At 44.0% G+C, this 16,704-nt stretch overlaps 1 protein-coding gene across 1 annotated transcript; it reads left to right on the plus strand.

The window, feature by feature from the left end:
• Positions 1–464: 464 nt before the first annotated feature.
• On the plus strand, positions 465–7,212 carry Tchh (trichohyalin). The gene is made up of 2 exons (NM_001163098.1): positions 465–602; positions 1,528–7,212. The coding sequence occupies exons 1-2, from the start codon at positions 465–467 to the stop codon at positions 6,187–6,189; spliced, it is 4,800 nt and encodes a 1,599-aa protein (NP_001156570.1). The 3' UTR covers positions 6,190–7,212.
• Positions 7,213–16,704: the final 9,492 nt, after the last annotated feature.

Here is a 16,704-nt window from a genome sequence, read left to right on the forward strand (position 1 = left end):
ACAATTAGCATACATGGTTACATATTTATTTCTGAAGATGCTCAAGTCTCTCTTCACATCATTGCTTTTACCTATCCTTTGTGCTCAACTTTAAGTGTTGCTATGAATAGCAATATGTAGAATTTAAATTCTTTCCCTCATCACTCCATTCTCTGCTCTGAAATATGCTGAAATGAAAACAGGGGGAGGGAGGTTATGGATAGTCTACACTGATGGACAATGAAAAGTTGACTGTAATATAGTATGAAGGTGATTTCTTGGTTTAGAATTTTTCAATATTTCTCTTCCTCTTCCTGAATATAGTATTCAAAGATAAAATGCTTTGAAAATGCAAGTTAAAATAACTATGATAGATCCAAAGATCTGTTTAAATCAGTGTGAATGAAGTTTTCCCAAAGTCAGAAGCAGAGATTTGATTTTTAATCCTATTTTATTGTTCAGGTTTACTTGAATTTTAAGAAAAAATGTCTCCACTTATAAGAAGCATTGTCGATATCACTGAAGTTTTCAATCAATATGCATCACAAAGTTGTGATGGAGCATCACTTAGCAAGAAAGACCTGAAAAACCTCCTTGAGAGAGAACTTGGAGATGTCCTTCAGGTAAGACCTCACATACACAAAAAGAAATCTATAGGTGTGGGGGCTATCAAATTTTCTCCCAAGAAAGACCAGAGCAATGAATATTGATCAATATTGTTTTAAAACATGACAGGGCTACATTCATTTTTGAGCCCGAGTTATTTAAATCTGTATTGTAATATGAGTATTAAAGAAGTTAATAGCATATATTTAATGGTCTTGATGGCATTGTTAGTAGGAATGAAGTGTAAGTTAATAGGGCATTACCACTGATGATGCCTGATCAAGTTAGTTGGACCTGAAAAGACTCCCCGCACCATCTTCCAACTTTCAGCAACAGAAATTTGCCTGTTTCGCAATTAAAATGGCATTGCTGTAAATATCTCAGTTCTTCTTCAAACATGGAATAAGACTTAAATCAGGAGCACTGGCTATTTCAAGCAGAAATATCTGTTGAAAATCTTCTTAAATTCCATTGTACTGATCACAAGGATGAAACCATTCTTATTCATTCATCTAGAAAGAATTTGTTGTTTTGATCAGCACACAATTAACAAAAATTTCCAACAATAGTATGTTTTGAAATGAGTTGTTTCCATAGCTGGGGAAACAGGACAACATATTTTCTTTGCTTTTTAAAAAGATTTATTTATTTATTTTATATGTGAGTACACTGTCGATCCCTTTAGACACACCAGAAGAGAGCATCAGATCCCATTACAGATGGGGTTGTGAGCCACCATGTGGTTGCTGGGAATTGAACTCAGGACTTATGGAAGAGCAGTCAAGTGCTCTTAGCGGCTAAACCATCTCTCCAGCTCCTCTGTGCATTTTCTAATCGCTCCAAATAGTCCCCTCCCCAAAACAAACGTGAGTGCAAAAGTTTACTACTTGTAAATAATTAATTATAAAACTTTTTTGTTTGTTTGTTTTAATCTTTTCATAGAGACCACATGACCCTGAGACGATAGACCTGACCCTAGAACTTCTGGATCGCGACTGCAACGGGCGTGTTGATTTCAACGAATTCCTCCTGTTCCTTTTCAAGATTGCTCAAGCTTGCTATTATGCTCTCGATCAGGCCGCAGAGCTAGGCGAGAAGAGAGCCCTGCCCAATGAAAAGAGGAACCTGTCACAAGATCGCAGGCAAGAAGACCAAAGGAGATTCGAGCCCCGAAGCAGACAACTGGACGAAGAACCTGGGCGCCGAAGCTGGCAGAAGAGACGTGAGCAGGAGGAGCGCGCTGAGGAGCAGCGGCTGGAGCAGCGCTACAGGCAGCACCGCGATGAAGAGCAGAGACTGCAAAGGCGAGAACTGCAAGAACTGGAGGAACGCCTTGCAGAGAAAGAGCCGCTTGGCTGGAGTAAGGGTCGTGACGCGGAGGAGTTTTCTGAGGTAGAGGAACAGCAAAGGCAAGAGAGGCAGGAACTCAAGGGCAAGGGCCAAACAGAAGAGAGAAGGCTGCAGAAGCGCAGGCAAGAAGAGCTACGCGAACCCCTGCTAAGGCGCGATCTGGAGTTGAGGCGCGAACAAGAGCTAAGGCGCGAGCAGGAGTTGAGGCAGGAACAGAGGCGCGAGCAGGAGCTAAGGCGCGAGCAGGAGCTGAGGCAAGAGCTGAGGCGCGAGCAGGAGCTGAATCGAAGGCAGGAGCTGAGGCGCGAACAAGAGCTAAGGCGCGAGCAGGAGCTGAGGCAGGAGCTGAGGCGCGAGCAGGAGCTAAGGCGCGAGCAGGAGTTGAGGCAGGAACTGAGGCGCGAGCAAGAGCTAAGGCGCGAGCAGGAGTTGAGGCAGGAACTGAGGCGCGAGCAAGAGCTAAGGCGCGAGCAGGAGTTGAGGCAGGAACTGAGGCGTGAGCAAGAGCTAAGACGCGAGCAAGAGCTGAGGCAGGAGCTGGCTGAGGAGGACGAGCTGACGCGGATCCGGGAACCCGACGAGAGCATTACCCAGAGGTGGCAGTGGCAGCTCGAAAACGAGGCAGACGCCCGTCAGAACAAGGTCTACTCTAGGCCTAGCAGGCAGGAGCAGAGGCTTCGCCAGGAGCTGGGGGAGCGTCAGCTCCGGGAGCAGGAGGAGCAGCGCCGCGACCTCCAACAGGAGCGTCCCGCTGAGGAGGCGCGCCAGCGCAACCAGTGGGAGAGGCCGCAGCGGGCGGAGGAGCGCCTGGAGCAGGAGCAGCGGTTCCGCGACAGGGAGGAGCAGCGCTTCCGGGAGGAGAAGCTGCAACGAGCAGAGCTCCAGGACAGCCTCCTAGATGAAGAACAGAGGCGACTCCAGGAGGAACGCCGAGAGCCAAACAGGAGCCGGCAACTGAGGGAAGAAAGCCAGAGGCGCCGCACACTGTACGCCAAACCCAGCCAGAGGCAGCGTAGGGAGGAGGAGCTACGCGAGGAACGGCTGTTGCAAGAAGAGCAGCGCCAGCAGCGGGAGAGGAAACACCGCAGGGAGGAGGATCTGCAGCAGGAGGAAAAGCGGCTGCAGCAAGACGAAGAGCAACTGCAGCGAGAAAGGAGGCGCCTGCAGCGGGAGAGGCAGTATCAGGAGGAGGACCTGCAACAGGAGGAAGAGCGGCTGCAGCAGGAGGAAGAGCGGCTGCAGAGAGAAAGAAGGCGCCTGCAGCAGGAAAGGCAGTATCAGGAGGAGGACCTGCAGCGGCTGCGGGATGAAGATCAGCGCAGGGATCTGAAATGGCAGTGGCAACCAAGGAAAGAAAATGAAGTTCGTAGTAACAGGCTCTTCACCAAACGCAGAGGGGATGAGGAACCCATCCAGCAGCTGGAAGATTCTCAGGAGCGAGAGAGACGTCAGGATCGGCGGCCTCTGCAAGACGAAGAGGAAGAGAAGAGAGAGCTGGAGCAGGAGAGGAGGCGTCGACAGCAGCGCGACCGTCAGATCCTAGAGGAAGAGCAGTTTCAGCGAGAGCACCAACGGGAAGCCAGAAGACGAGATGAGACGTTCCAGGAGGAAGAACAGCTCCAGGGAGAATCGAGAAGACGGCAACAGGAGAGAGAGGGCAAGTTCCTTGAGGAGGAAAGGCAGCTGCGGACAGAACGGGAAGAGCAGAGGCGGCGTCAAGAACAAGAGAGAGAATTCCAAGAGGAGGAGGAGCACCTCCAAGAACGCGAGAAAGAACTTCGGCAGGAATGCGACAGAAAATCTCGTGAACAAGAGCGCCGCCAGCAGCGTGAGGAAGAGCAGCTGAGGCGTCAGGAGCGGGACCAGAGATTCCGTCGGGAACAAGAACGCCACCTGGAACGTGAGGAAGAGCAGCTGCGGGACAGACCATCCCGCCGGGAACAAGAACGCCACCAGGAACGTGAGGAAGAGCAGCTGCGGGACAGACCATCCCGCCGGGAACAAGAACGCCACCAGGAACGTGAGGAAGAGCAGCTGCGGGACAGACCATCCCGCCGGGAACAAGAACGCCACCAGGAACGTGAGGAAGAGCAGCTGCGGGACAGACCATTCCGCCGGGAACAAGAACGCCGCCTGGAGCGTGAGGAAGAGCAGCTGCGGGACAGACCATCCCGCCGGGAACAAGAACGCCACCAGGAACGTGAGGAAGAGCAGCTGCGGGACAGACCATCCCGCCGGGAACAAGAACGCCGCCTGGAGCGTGAGGAAGAGCAGCTGCGGGACAGATCATTCCGCCGGGAGCAAGAGCTCAGACGGGACAGAAAATTCCATGAGGAAGAAGAGCGCCGCGAGGAACTGGAGGAAGAGCAGCGTGGCCAAGAGCGGGACCGTTTGAGGGTGGAGGAGCAGCTTCGCGGACAGCGAGAGGAAGAGCAGCGCCGCCGCCAGGAATGTGACAGAAAATTACACCGGGAACTAGAGGTCCGCCAGGAACTGGAGGAAGAGCGGCTGCGGGACAGAAAGCTCCGCAGGGAACAAGAGCTCAGGCGCGACAGAAAATTCCATGAGGAAGAAGAGCGCCGTCATGAGGAGTTCGAGGAAAAGCAGCTGCGCCTCCAGGAACCGGACAGAAGATTCCGCCGGGAACAAGAGCTCCGTCAGGAATGCGTCGAGGAAGAGCGGCTGCGGGACAGTAAGATCCGCCGGGAGCAAGAGCTCCGCCGGGAGCGCGAAGAAGAGCGGCTGAGGGACAGAAAGATCCGCCGGGACCAAGAACTCCGCCAGGGACTGGAGGAAGAGCAGCTGAGGCGCCAGGAACTTGACAGAAAATTCCGTGAGGAACAAGAGCTCGACCAAGAACTGGAGGAAGAGCGGCTGCGGGACAGAAAGATCCGCCGGGAGCAAGAGCTCCGCCGGGAGCAAGAGCTCCGCCGGGAGCAAGAGTTCCGCCGGGAGCAAGAGCTCCGCCGGGAGCAAGAGTTCCGCCGGGAGCAAGAGCTCCGCCAGGAGCGCGAGGAAGAGCGGCTGAGGGACAGAAAGATCCGCCGGGACCAAGAACTCCGCCAGGGACTGGAGGAAGAGCAGCTGAGGCGCCAGGAACGTGACAGAAAAGTCCGTGAGGAACAAGAGCTCGACCAAGAACTGGAGGAAGAGCGGCTGCGGGACAGAAAGATCCGCCGGGAGCAAGAGCTCCGCAGAGAGCAAGAGCTCCGCCGGGAGCAAGAGTTCCGCCGGGAGCAAGGGCTCCGCCGGGAGCGCGAGGAAGAGCGGCTGAGGGACAGAAAGATCCGCCGGGACCAAGAACTCCGCCAGGGACTGGAGGAAGAGCAGCTGAGGCGCCAGGAACGTGACAGAAAATTCCGTGAGGAACAAGAGCTCGGCCAAGAACTGGAGGAAGAGCGGCTGCGGGACAGAAAGATCCGCCGGGAGCAAGAGCTCCGCCGGGAACGCGAGCAAGAGCAGCGGCGCCGCCTGGAGCGTGAGGAAGAGCAGCAGCGTCTCCATGAGCGTGAGGAAGAGCAGCGGCGCCGCCAGGAGCGCGAGCAAGAGCAGCAGCGGTGCCTGGAGCGTGAGGAGGAACAATTTCGCTTTGAGGAGCAGCAGCGCCGCCGCCAGGAACGCGAGCAACAGTTGAGACAGGAGCGCGACAGAAGAGTCCTTGAGGAAGAAGAGCTTCGTCAGGAAAGGGAGGAGCTGCTGCACCGCCAGGTGGGTGGCAGGAAATTCCGGGAAGAGGAGCGACTCCGCCTGGAAAGAGAGGAACAGCAGCGTCGTCTCCAGGAGCGTGACAACAGAAGATTCCGCGAGGAAGTAGAGCTCAGGCAAGAAAGGGAAGGGCAGCAGCTTCGCCAAGAGCGTGACAGAAAATTCCGTGAGGTAGAAGAGCTTCGCCAGGAAGAACAGCGCCGCCGCCAGGAGCGTGACAGGAAATTCCGGGAAGAGAAACACCCACGCGAGGAACGCGAGGAACAGCAGTTGCGCAGGGAGAAGCGAGATGGTCAATACCTGGCTGAGGAGCAGTTTGCCAGGGATACGATTCGTCGCCAGGAACAAGAACTACGTCAAGAAGAGGAACAAAGACGTCGCCAAGAGCGGGAGAGAAAATTCCAAGAAGAGCAAATCCGTCGTAGGCAAGAGGAGCAGAGGCGCCGCCAAATCCTGGAGCCTGGTACACGCCAGTTTGCCAATGTCCCAGTGCGTTCCAGCCCTCTCTATGAGTACATCCAGGAGCAGAGGTCTCAATACCGCCCTTAAAAGATGCTGCAAACATCCTGGCACCAGCCAAAGCTTCAAGCAAAAGAAAATGAGAAACACTAGGGTATCCAGCGATAACTCAAGTGTTTCTGGTTGTGGGAAAACTCTCTGATCTTAGAATGTGTCTTTTCTTACAGAATCTTAAACTATACTAATTTCATTTCCTTTAATTCCTGTCTTTCATTCTTCCACAGGTAGTTCTTTTTTGCAAGATGTCTTTGTTCTTTAGTGAAGATATGATGTGCACTTTTAAAACTAAGCCATTTAATTTTTTGAACGAATTTTCTTTGAGGAGCACATTGGTTTATTGCCTTCTTAAATAACAAGAATAATGCAAGCAATCTGATATTCAAAGTAATTGAATCGCTACTTTTAGTGGTGGATCATTTTATCTAAAGCTTTCATTTTATGAGTTCAAGTTGACATTTTCTTTGGCTTAAATTTTGTCTTTACCTCCAAATGGTTTTCTTAGGTTTTGTTGCAAAATTATGACAGATTCCATCAGCAGGCTGAAACTTAGATCCCTCAGATAATGTAGGAGGAAGAGGATTTATGCAGAAAATAATATATGAAGTCAGTTCATAACTGAACAAATCTTGTTAAGAGAAATGCTTGACAGAAAATTATAATTTGGCATTATATTTTTTATATTTTGCATCATCTAAAATCTCATGAAGTGAAAGCAAGGTGGTCCTCAAACAACTCAAATTTAAAACTGTAGTTGTAGCACTCTGTTCCATTTCCCCAAGTCTTATTGAGTTTGAGAATTTTTCTACTTTTGTACATTTTGGTTTAGAGGGAACCTACTCAAGATTCTGTAAACATTTGTCTTGTTTGGGTCCAATAAAAGTTCACAGAGTGATGGCAAAAGGAAAAGGGAAATGTATGAACAGAGGACAAATTTCTAGAGGTCTCTTTATTATACTTAGATGCTCACAGTACTTTGAGGCTTTATACTACCTGGAAGACATTCTTGTTCAAATAATTGGACTGTTAAAAATCAATAAATGTTTGGCAAATATTTTTTCTTGTCTGTTTTAATTATGTGCCTATCATAACTCATATATAGTCTGGAAATTCATGTATTCCCAATATCTTATGGTAGTTTTACTATTAGCTATGTCCAAATAAGAAAGGAAGAAAGAAACTTTGATTTTTTTTTCTACAAATTTTCCCAATTAAGGTGACTCCTATATTATTTAAGAGTAAGACTTGGGCCGGGCGTGGTGGTGCACGCCTTTAATCCCAGCACTTGGGAGGCAGAGGCAGGCGGATTTCTGAGTTCGAGGCCAGCCTGGTCTACAAACTGAGTTCCAGGACAGCCAGGGCTATACAGAGAAACCCTGTCTCAAAAAGCCAAAAAAAAAAAAAAAAAAAAAAAAAAAAGAGTAAGACTTGGACAGCAAATTAGAAATTGGCATTATATTTCTATACTTAGTACCACTTAAAATTTCATAAAGCAAAAGCAAATGTTGCTCAAATAATTCAAATTAAAACTGCTATTCCATTTCCCCAAGTTTTGTTGAGTTTGAGAATATTACTACTTTTGTATATATTGCTTTAGAGGGAACTTTCTCAAGACCCTGTAAACATCTGTCTTATTTGGGGGCTGTACTGGCTAGTTTTGTGTCAAGTTGACACAGGCTGGAATTATCACAGAGAAAGGAGCTTCAGTTGGGGAAATATCTCTACAAGATCCAGCTGCAAGGCATTTTCTCAATTAGTGATCAACGGGGAAGGGCCCCTTGTGGGTGGAACCATCTCTGGGCTGGTAGTCTTGGGTTCTATAAGAGAGCAGGCTGAGCAAGCCAGGGGAAGCAAGCCAATAAAGAACATCCCTCCATGGCCTCTGCATCAGCTCCTACTTTCTGACCTGCTTGAGTTCCAGTCCTGACTTCCCTTGGTGATGAATAGCAGTATGAAAGTGTAAGCTGAGTAAACCCTTTCCTCCCCAACTGCTTCTTGGTGCAGGAATAGATGTTGTTTGTGCAGGAATAGAAACACTGACTAAGACAGGGGCCAAAAAGTTTTCAATGAGTGTTGGATGAGGTTAAGGAGACCCTTATATTATTTCCAGTACCACAGAGACTCTCTTTCTAAGTGTTTTGTTTTTAATGCTACTGCTTTCTGTATTCTTTCTTGCAGTGACTCACACTAGTCATGGCATACTGCACTCCCAATGTTGCTATTGCCTTTTTAAATGGAGTAGCTAGCCGGGTGTGGTGGCGCACACCTTTAATCCCAGCACTTGGGAGGAAGAGGCAGGCAGATTTCTGAGTTCTAGGCCAACCTGGTTTACAAAGTGAGATCCAGGACAGCCAGGGCTACACAGAGAAACCCTGTCTCGGGGGAAAAAAAAAAAAAAGGAGTAGCTACTTTGTACTTAAGCCAGTGATGGAACATGACCTAAAATTTAGGAGCAGCTCTATAGACATAATTAATGACCCAGTGATTGAAGCAACATAGTCCATGAGGTGCCTGAATGAGAAAATGCTAAATAATAATTAGTCTAAATGTTACATTACTATCACACAATGCAGATACCCCATGCCACTCTATTATCATTGTATTAAATTCTATTATTTAATTGAGTAACTAGGGAAGATTTTCAAAAAGACTTTATTAAGATTATCGCTATTTTAAGCCATGTGTAGCAGCACACTCCTTTAATCCCAGAACCCACAAAGCAAAAACAGATGGGTCTCTGAGTTAGAGGCAAGCCTGACCTACAGAGCAAGTTCCAGGACAACCAGAAATACACAAAGAAAGCCTATCTTAGGAAAAAGACACAGAGAGAGGGAAGGGGGAGAAAAGAAAATTAGTATTTTTATTTGTGAAAATCATGGAAAAGTGCCCTAAAATTATAGTCAACATTTTAGTCAAAGGCTAACAATGCAACTCCTGAATGTCATTTTGGTTGAATAAGGAGACTCTTAATTGTAAAGAGTCTAGACTCTCTCACACTTTAACACAAATGTAAGATGTTCATCAAAAACAAGCTAAAGAATCCTTTTGTTCTTCCAAACTATAAAACCATTTTTTTCTCCACATATATATTTTTCTCCAAGTGCTTTACAGAAGCCCTGGAAGAAATCCAATATTTTCCCCAAAGATCCTCATACAAGGGTCTCCTTCTAAATTCCCAGCTCCAGGACATTCTACTTAACAACTAGTTATGCTACAGTTCAGCAGTAGTAGTGAAAGCCATTCAGACTTCTTATAGCAGAAATTATTGCTTCAATTTTAATAATGCCCTTTTTTGACAAATATATCAAAAAAGCCCTAGCTACTCATAGCACAGTGGCGGGAAAACTTGGAGACCAACCATCTTTATACAGCTGAATGATGTACCTATCAGGGCAGGACCATGATGTTATTGGGCAATTGCATCTTTAACGTCAAGCTAGTAATTCTAGTAGCATTACTTCAACTGCTACTAGGAAATAGGATGGAGAATTGTTGTGCGACAGACTTTTCCTGGTAAGGCACAACATATGTTTACTCACCCCAGAACTAGAACTCGTGGCAAACCAAAAAAACTGTTGCACCAACATCCAACTTGGTGAACCAGTGAGTTTTTAGGAAGTTACTAACAGGAGTACCGGTGAGGGGTAACTTAGTAGGAGTAGAGATGACTCAAAAGCAGCTACATCATTGAAAACTCACCTTCCCAACATGGGTAAAGACTAACAAAAGCTACAACTCTGGAGCTCTCAACACAGCTTGTCTGTGATTTCACAGTCCAATAATCTCTTCTCCCTGCAGTTCAGCTGGTCAGAGTCTCTTTCCCTCAACAAGTCTTTACTCTTTTTCATACTACTAGAAGAATACACTTCCTTTTACACTACTGCCATCAAAAGTTTTCCAAGTGAGTGTTGAGCATTGAATACACAGAGAGACACAGACAGACACAGACACATACACACAGACACAAGCACATACAGGGAGAGAGAAAGAGAGAGAGGAGAGACTGGCTTATATGTTGTAGCCTTAACACTGAGTAACTTTGTATTATTATTTAGAGATGTAATATTTAAAGAGGTAATTAACATTAGGTTCTTAGTTTGGGTTCCAATATGCTATGGCTGCTATCCTTATAATATGAAAACTGAGCACAGACACAAGGGAGCTATGAAAACACAAAAAGAAGATCATTACCTATAAGCCAAGGATAAAAGTATAGAACATATTCTTTCCTGATAACCATTAGTACTCAGGCCAGGGAACACTGGTATTTGACTTCAAGCCTTAAAGAATGTGATAAATAAATTTATTTCAGCCAGTAGTCTGTGACAATTTGTTATGACAGACCTGAACAACTTATACATTACAAAAAATAGATCTGTGATCTGTTGGTAGGTAAACAAATGTATTATCAACTTATCCAAACAGATCTTGCTTTGTTGCTTTGATTTTCATTTTTTGTTGCATAATTACCACAGTTTTCTCCATCAGATTAAAAGTTATAGCCACTTCTACAGAAAAAAAATCCATATGACATAAGTCCAGAACTGGTAGAAATATCTGTTATAAATAAGATTTAGTTAGAAAATTAGAATTTGGCATTATATTTTTATACTTAGCATCAGTTAAAATATCATGAAGAAAAACAAGATGTTTCTTAAACTTCAGAATTCAGAGCAGTTTTGTGGTGTAATGAAAATAATCCTATAAGAAAATAAGAATCTAAGGTTCCTTCATTCACCATTCAGTCAATAAATATTTATTGAGCTCAGGATCTTTGCAAAACAAACAAACAAACAAACGAACAAAACCCATTGTTCCAGGCAATACACATGCAGGGGTAAAGTAGTAATTCTGGGCTCTTCTTTCATTTTATTCTCTTGATATCTTCTTTATTTTTATTGGTTATTTTATTTATTTACATTTCCAATGTTGCTCCCCATCTTGGTTCCCCCTCTACAGACTCCCTATCCCACTCCTTTTGCCCTGCCTCTATGATGGTGCTCCCCTACCCCCTCACCTACTTCCCCCTGCTGGGGCATCAAGCCTCCCAAAGACAAAGGACCTCCCTTCCCATTGATTCCAGATAATGCTATCCTCTTCTACATATGTAGCTCAAGTCATGGGCTCCTCCACGTGTATTCTTTGGTTGGTGGTTTAGTCCCTGGGAGCTCTGTGGTGTCTGGTTAATTGATATTGTAGTTCTTCCTATGAGGTTGCAGTCCCCTTCAAGTCCTTCAGTCCTTTCTCTAACTATTCTATTGGGGTCCCCATGCTTAGAAGCTGGAAACAACCCAGAAGTCCTTCAACAATAGAATGGATACAGAAAATGTGGTTCATTTACACAATGGAGTACCACTCAGCTTTTAAAAACAATGACTTCATGAAATTTGCAGGCAAATGGATGGAATTAGAAAATATTCTAAGTGAGGCAACTCAGTCACAAAAGAACACACATGGTATGTACTCACTGATAAGTGGATATTAGGAAAAAAGCTTGGAATATGCACACTACAACTCACAGACCATATGAAGCTCAAGAAGAAAGAAGACCAAAGTGTGGATGTTTTGGTCCTACCTAGAAGGGGGAATGAAATAATCACAGGAGGTATAGGGAGGAAAGGAACTTGAAGGGAGAGAAGAGGGGAGGGGGGAGGGGGGCAGGATCAGGTATGGGAGAAGTATAGAGGGTCAGGAAATTTGTAGCAGAATTTGAACAGAAATATGTAGCAGTGGGGGCTGGGGAACTGGGAGTAGTCATTAGAAAGTCCCAAATGCCAGGAAAGCAAGAGGTTCCTAGGACCCAACGGGAATGACATTAGCTGAAATACCCAACAAAAGAGAAATAGAACCTGTAGAGACTATATCCAGTGGATAGGCAGGACACCTGGTTGAGGGATGGGGCCACCACCCGTCTCAAAAAATTAGCACAGAACGATTCCTGTCTAAAGGAAATGCAGGGACAAAGATTGGACTAGAGACTGAAGGAAAGGCCATCCAGAAACTGCCCCACCTAGGGATCTATCCTATCTGCAGACACCAAACCCAGACACTATTGCTGATGCCAAGAAGTGCTTGCTGACAGGAGCCTGGTATATAGCTGTTCCCTGAGAGGCTCTGGCAGAGCCTAATCAATACAGATGTGGATGCTCACAGCCAACTCTCTTGAGATCTTGTATAAATTTCTTGAGATTTTTAGGTTTCCATTGAATTATATTCCATCAATAGGTTGAAATATCTATTAGCAACATTATCCCCAGGGCTGAAAACATTTACATGAGAGCCAGGGGCAGATGTATCCTGAGCTTGAGGTCACCTGAGCCATTAATGGTGCTCAGGCTAATCTAGTCTGCAAAAACAGCCCCTGACTCAAAAGAGACTTCTGACTGGAGCACTCAACTTGTTCCAATGGGCCCCTCAAAGTGACTCTAATGACTCCACACTAACTCCTACATTAGCTAACAGAAAACAGGAGAATGACTCAATTGACTACAGTGTTTATAAGAACCTATTTCAGCTTCAAATATCTTATTCCCCAACAAAACATCCCTGAATATCCTTCTATTTGTCTCCACAACTCCTACCCAGAGCTCCTTCTTATCACCCATGTTTGTTAAGAGAAAACATTTTGGTCAGACATGGTGGCACATGGCTTTAATCCCAGCACTCAAGAGGCAGAGGCAGATGGATCTTTGTGAGTTTGAGTCCAGCCTGGTCTATAAAGCAAGTCCAGGAGAGTCAGGGCTCTGTTACACAGAGAAACCCTGTCTCAAACACACACACACACACACACACACACACACACACACACACACACATGGGTGGGGGGAAGGGAGGGAGAGAGAGGAGGGTGAGGAGAGGGAGAGACGGAGAGACAGAGACAGACAAAGACAGAGACAGACAGAGACAAAGACAAAGACATAGAGAGGCAGAGACAGAGTATTTTAAACTGACTTCATTTTTAAAATCCTCTTACTACCAAAGATGATGGCCCTTCTGTTTTACAATCATAATGCGTGCATTTGATTCTCATTTTTTTCTGTAAGGGACAACTTTAATCCTAGAATTCATTCCCTTTCAAATAAAACTTCAATAGCAATTAGTATTCAACGTGAGGCCCTTGTCTGCTTCATCTTCTATACTAATTACACATGGCTAATATATCCACACGGTCTTGATAATTATTTTTTGAGCAAGTGTTCTGGACTTGTAATCTTCTAGAGATTATAATCTATGTAATATGTAACATATAATAAGCACATTCCCTTGTTAGTAAAGAGCTGAGAGTCACATGAAATAACCTAAAACTAGTCCAAAAGATTCTAATCACTTATCAGTTTTTGACCCCTCAGGCTGCTAATGGCAAGCACATAAGTTACAAAACCTTTCAGCATTTGATTTTAATTACTCCCGTCTAAGAAATATATCACATTTTTAGCAAGATAAAATGTAGATTCTGAGTTTTTAATTTAATGCTTGTCTGTGATAGTCACAATCTAGTGTATATCACCTTCGCAACTTGGATCTCACAGTATCCTTAGCACCAACTATGTGCTCAAACCTAATCATTAGGACAGCATTGATCGCCCTGGCTTCATGGACTTATGGTAGAATTGTACCTGCATGGTTTTCCTCCTTCCCTCCTATATCCAAGGGAAATTTATACTCAATGTATAAGACCCAGATTGAATTCCACCTCCTCCTTAAAATCTGTGCTAATCACTCTGATACTCAATATTTCTCTCCATTGAGACTCTAAGATATTTTATCTTCAGCGGGGCATAGCAGCACACATCTTTGTTTTCAGGACAGGAAAGAAGAGGCAGGTGGATTTCTATGAGATCAAATCCAGTCTATATATTGAGTTCCAGAATAGTTAGAGTTATATAATGAGACCCTGTTTCAAAACAAACCAAACAAACCAAACAAACAAACAAAAAGATATATTATTTTTACCATCCATTAATTGATTACAATATTCTGTCTTAGTTGGCTTTACATTTGTTTCATATTTTTTTAGATTGTTATAAGACTTTAATTATTTTGGCCTTTTAAATTTTTGTTGGTTTTTTTCCATGATAAACAATAAGCAACACAATTCTTTGAAGTTCTGAGGAAATATGTGGACTCTCTCACTAGAAAAGATAGCATATTTAAAACTTTATATGGGAATTTGAAAAATTTCAAATTATGATAAACTATTCTTAACTTTGTACACCTGGCAAAAGTGGAAGAGTAGAAGTAGAAGAGGTGAATTTCACGCCATCCTGGTGTCACAAACACAAGAATAGAACAGACTGTAAAAAGATAGTTATTAATTTTATATCCCACCATGTTGCTGAAGTTGTTTGTCATCTTTAGGAGTTCTCTGGTAGAATTTTGGGGGTTGTTTATGTATATTATCATATCATCTGTAAATAGTAATATTTAAATTTCTTCCTTTCCAATGTGTAACCCTTAATCTCCTTCTGTTGTCTAATTGCTCTACCTATAATTTTTAGTACTATATTGAACAGATAGGGAAGGAATGGGCAACCTTGTCTTGTCCCTGATTTTAGTGGGATTGTATCTAGTTTCTCTCCATTTAATTTGATGTTGGCTGTTGGTTTGCTATATATTGCTTTTATTATGTTTAGATATATGCCATGAATTCCTGATTTCTCCAAGACATTTAAGATGAAGGGGTATTGTATTTTGTGGTACTGTATTTTGTCAAACAAATCAGTAGCTGTCCTTTAAACAAATGATAAACAGGCTGAGAAAGAAATTAGGAAAACAGCACCCTTCACAATAGCCACAAATCATATAAAATATCTTGGTGTAACTCTTAGCAAGCAAGTAAAATATCTGTAAGACAAGAACTTTAAATTCCTGAAGAAAGAAATTGAAGAAGACTTCAGAAGATGGAAAGATCTCACATGGATTGGTAGGATTAACACAGTGAAAATGCCATCTTTTTTTTTTTTTTTTTTTTTTTAAGATTTATTTATTTATTATATGTAAGTACACTGTAGCTGTCTTCAGACACTCCAGAAGAGGGCGTCAGATCTTGTTACAGATGGTTGTGAGCCACCATGTGGTTGCTGGGATTTGAACTTCAGACCTTCGGAAGAGCAGTCGGGTGCTCTTACCCACTGAGCCATCTCACCAGCCCATGAAAATGCCATCTTACCAAAAGCAATTTACGGACTCAGTGAAATCCCCGTCAAAATTTCAACAGAATTCTTCACAGACATGGAAAGAGTAATTCTCAATTTATTATGGAAAAAACAAATAATCCAGGATAGCCAAAACAATTCTCAGCAATAAAAGAGGCTCTGAGGGAATCACCACTGATTCCCTGATCTCAAGTTGTATTACAGAGCAGTACTGATAAAAAACCAACAGCAACAACAACAATAAAAACAACTGCATGATATTGGTCTAGAGACAGACAGGTCGATCAATGGAATAGAATTGAAGACACAGAAATAAATCCCACACTTATGGACACTTGATCTTTTACAAAGAAGCCAAAAACATACAGTGGAAAAAAGAAAGCATCTTCAGTAAGTGGTGCTGATCTACCTGGCAGTCTGTATGTATAAGAATGAAAATAGATCCATATTTATCACTTTGCACAAAGCTCAAGTTCAAGTGGACCAAGGACCTCAACATAAAACCAGATACACTAAATCTAATACAAGAGAAAATGAGAAAGAGCCTCACACTCATTGGCACAGGGTGAACTTTCCTGAACAGAATACCAATGGCCCAGGCTCTAAGATTGAGAATTGATAAATGAGACTTTATGAAGCCAAAAAGCTTCTATAAGACAAAAGACATGGACAATAGGACAAATCAGCAACCATACATCTGATAGAGGGCTAATATCCAAAATGTATAAAGAACTCAAGAAGTTAACCTCCAAAAAAGAACCCACAAATAACCCGATAAAAATGGGGTACAGAGCTAAACAGAATTCACAATGGAAAAATCTCAAATGACTGAGAAACACTTAAAAAAATGATCAAGCTGGGCAGTGCATGCCTTTAATCCCAGCACTTGGGAGGCAGAGGCAGGTAGATTTCTGAGTTCAAGGCCAGCCTGGTCTACAAAGTGAGATCCAGGACAGCCAGGGCTATACAGAGAAACCCTGTCTCGAAAAACCAAAATTAATTAATTAATTAATTAAAAAATATGATCAAAGTCCTTAGTCATCAGAAAAATGTAAATCAAAACAATCCTGAGATTCTACACCACACCAATCAGAATGGCTAAGATAAAAAACTCAAGTGATAGAACATGCTGGCAAGGATGTAGAAAAAGAGGAACACTCCTCCATTGGTGGTGGGATTGCAAACTGGTACAATTACTCTGGAAATCAATGTGGAGGTTCTTCTGAAAACTGGAAATAGTTCTACCTGAAGACCACTCTTGGACACATACCCAAAAGATGCCCCACCATTCCACAAGGACATGTGCTCCACTATGTTCATAGTTGCCTTACTTGTAATAGCCAGAAGCTGGGAAACAACCCAGATGTCCCTCAGCTGAAGAATGGATACAGAA

The sequence above is a fragment of the Mus musculus genome, chromosome 3, assembly GCF_000001635.26.
Source record: "Mus musculus strain C57BL/6J chromosome 3, GRCm38.p6 C57BL/6J".
Lineage (NCBI taxonomy): Eukaryota > Metazoa > Chordata > Mammalia > Rodentia > Muridae > Mus > Mus musculus.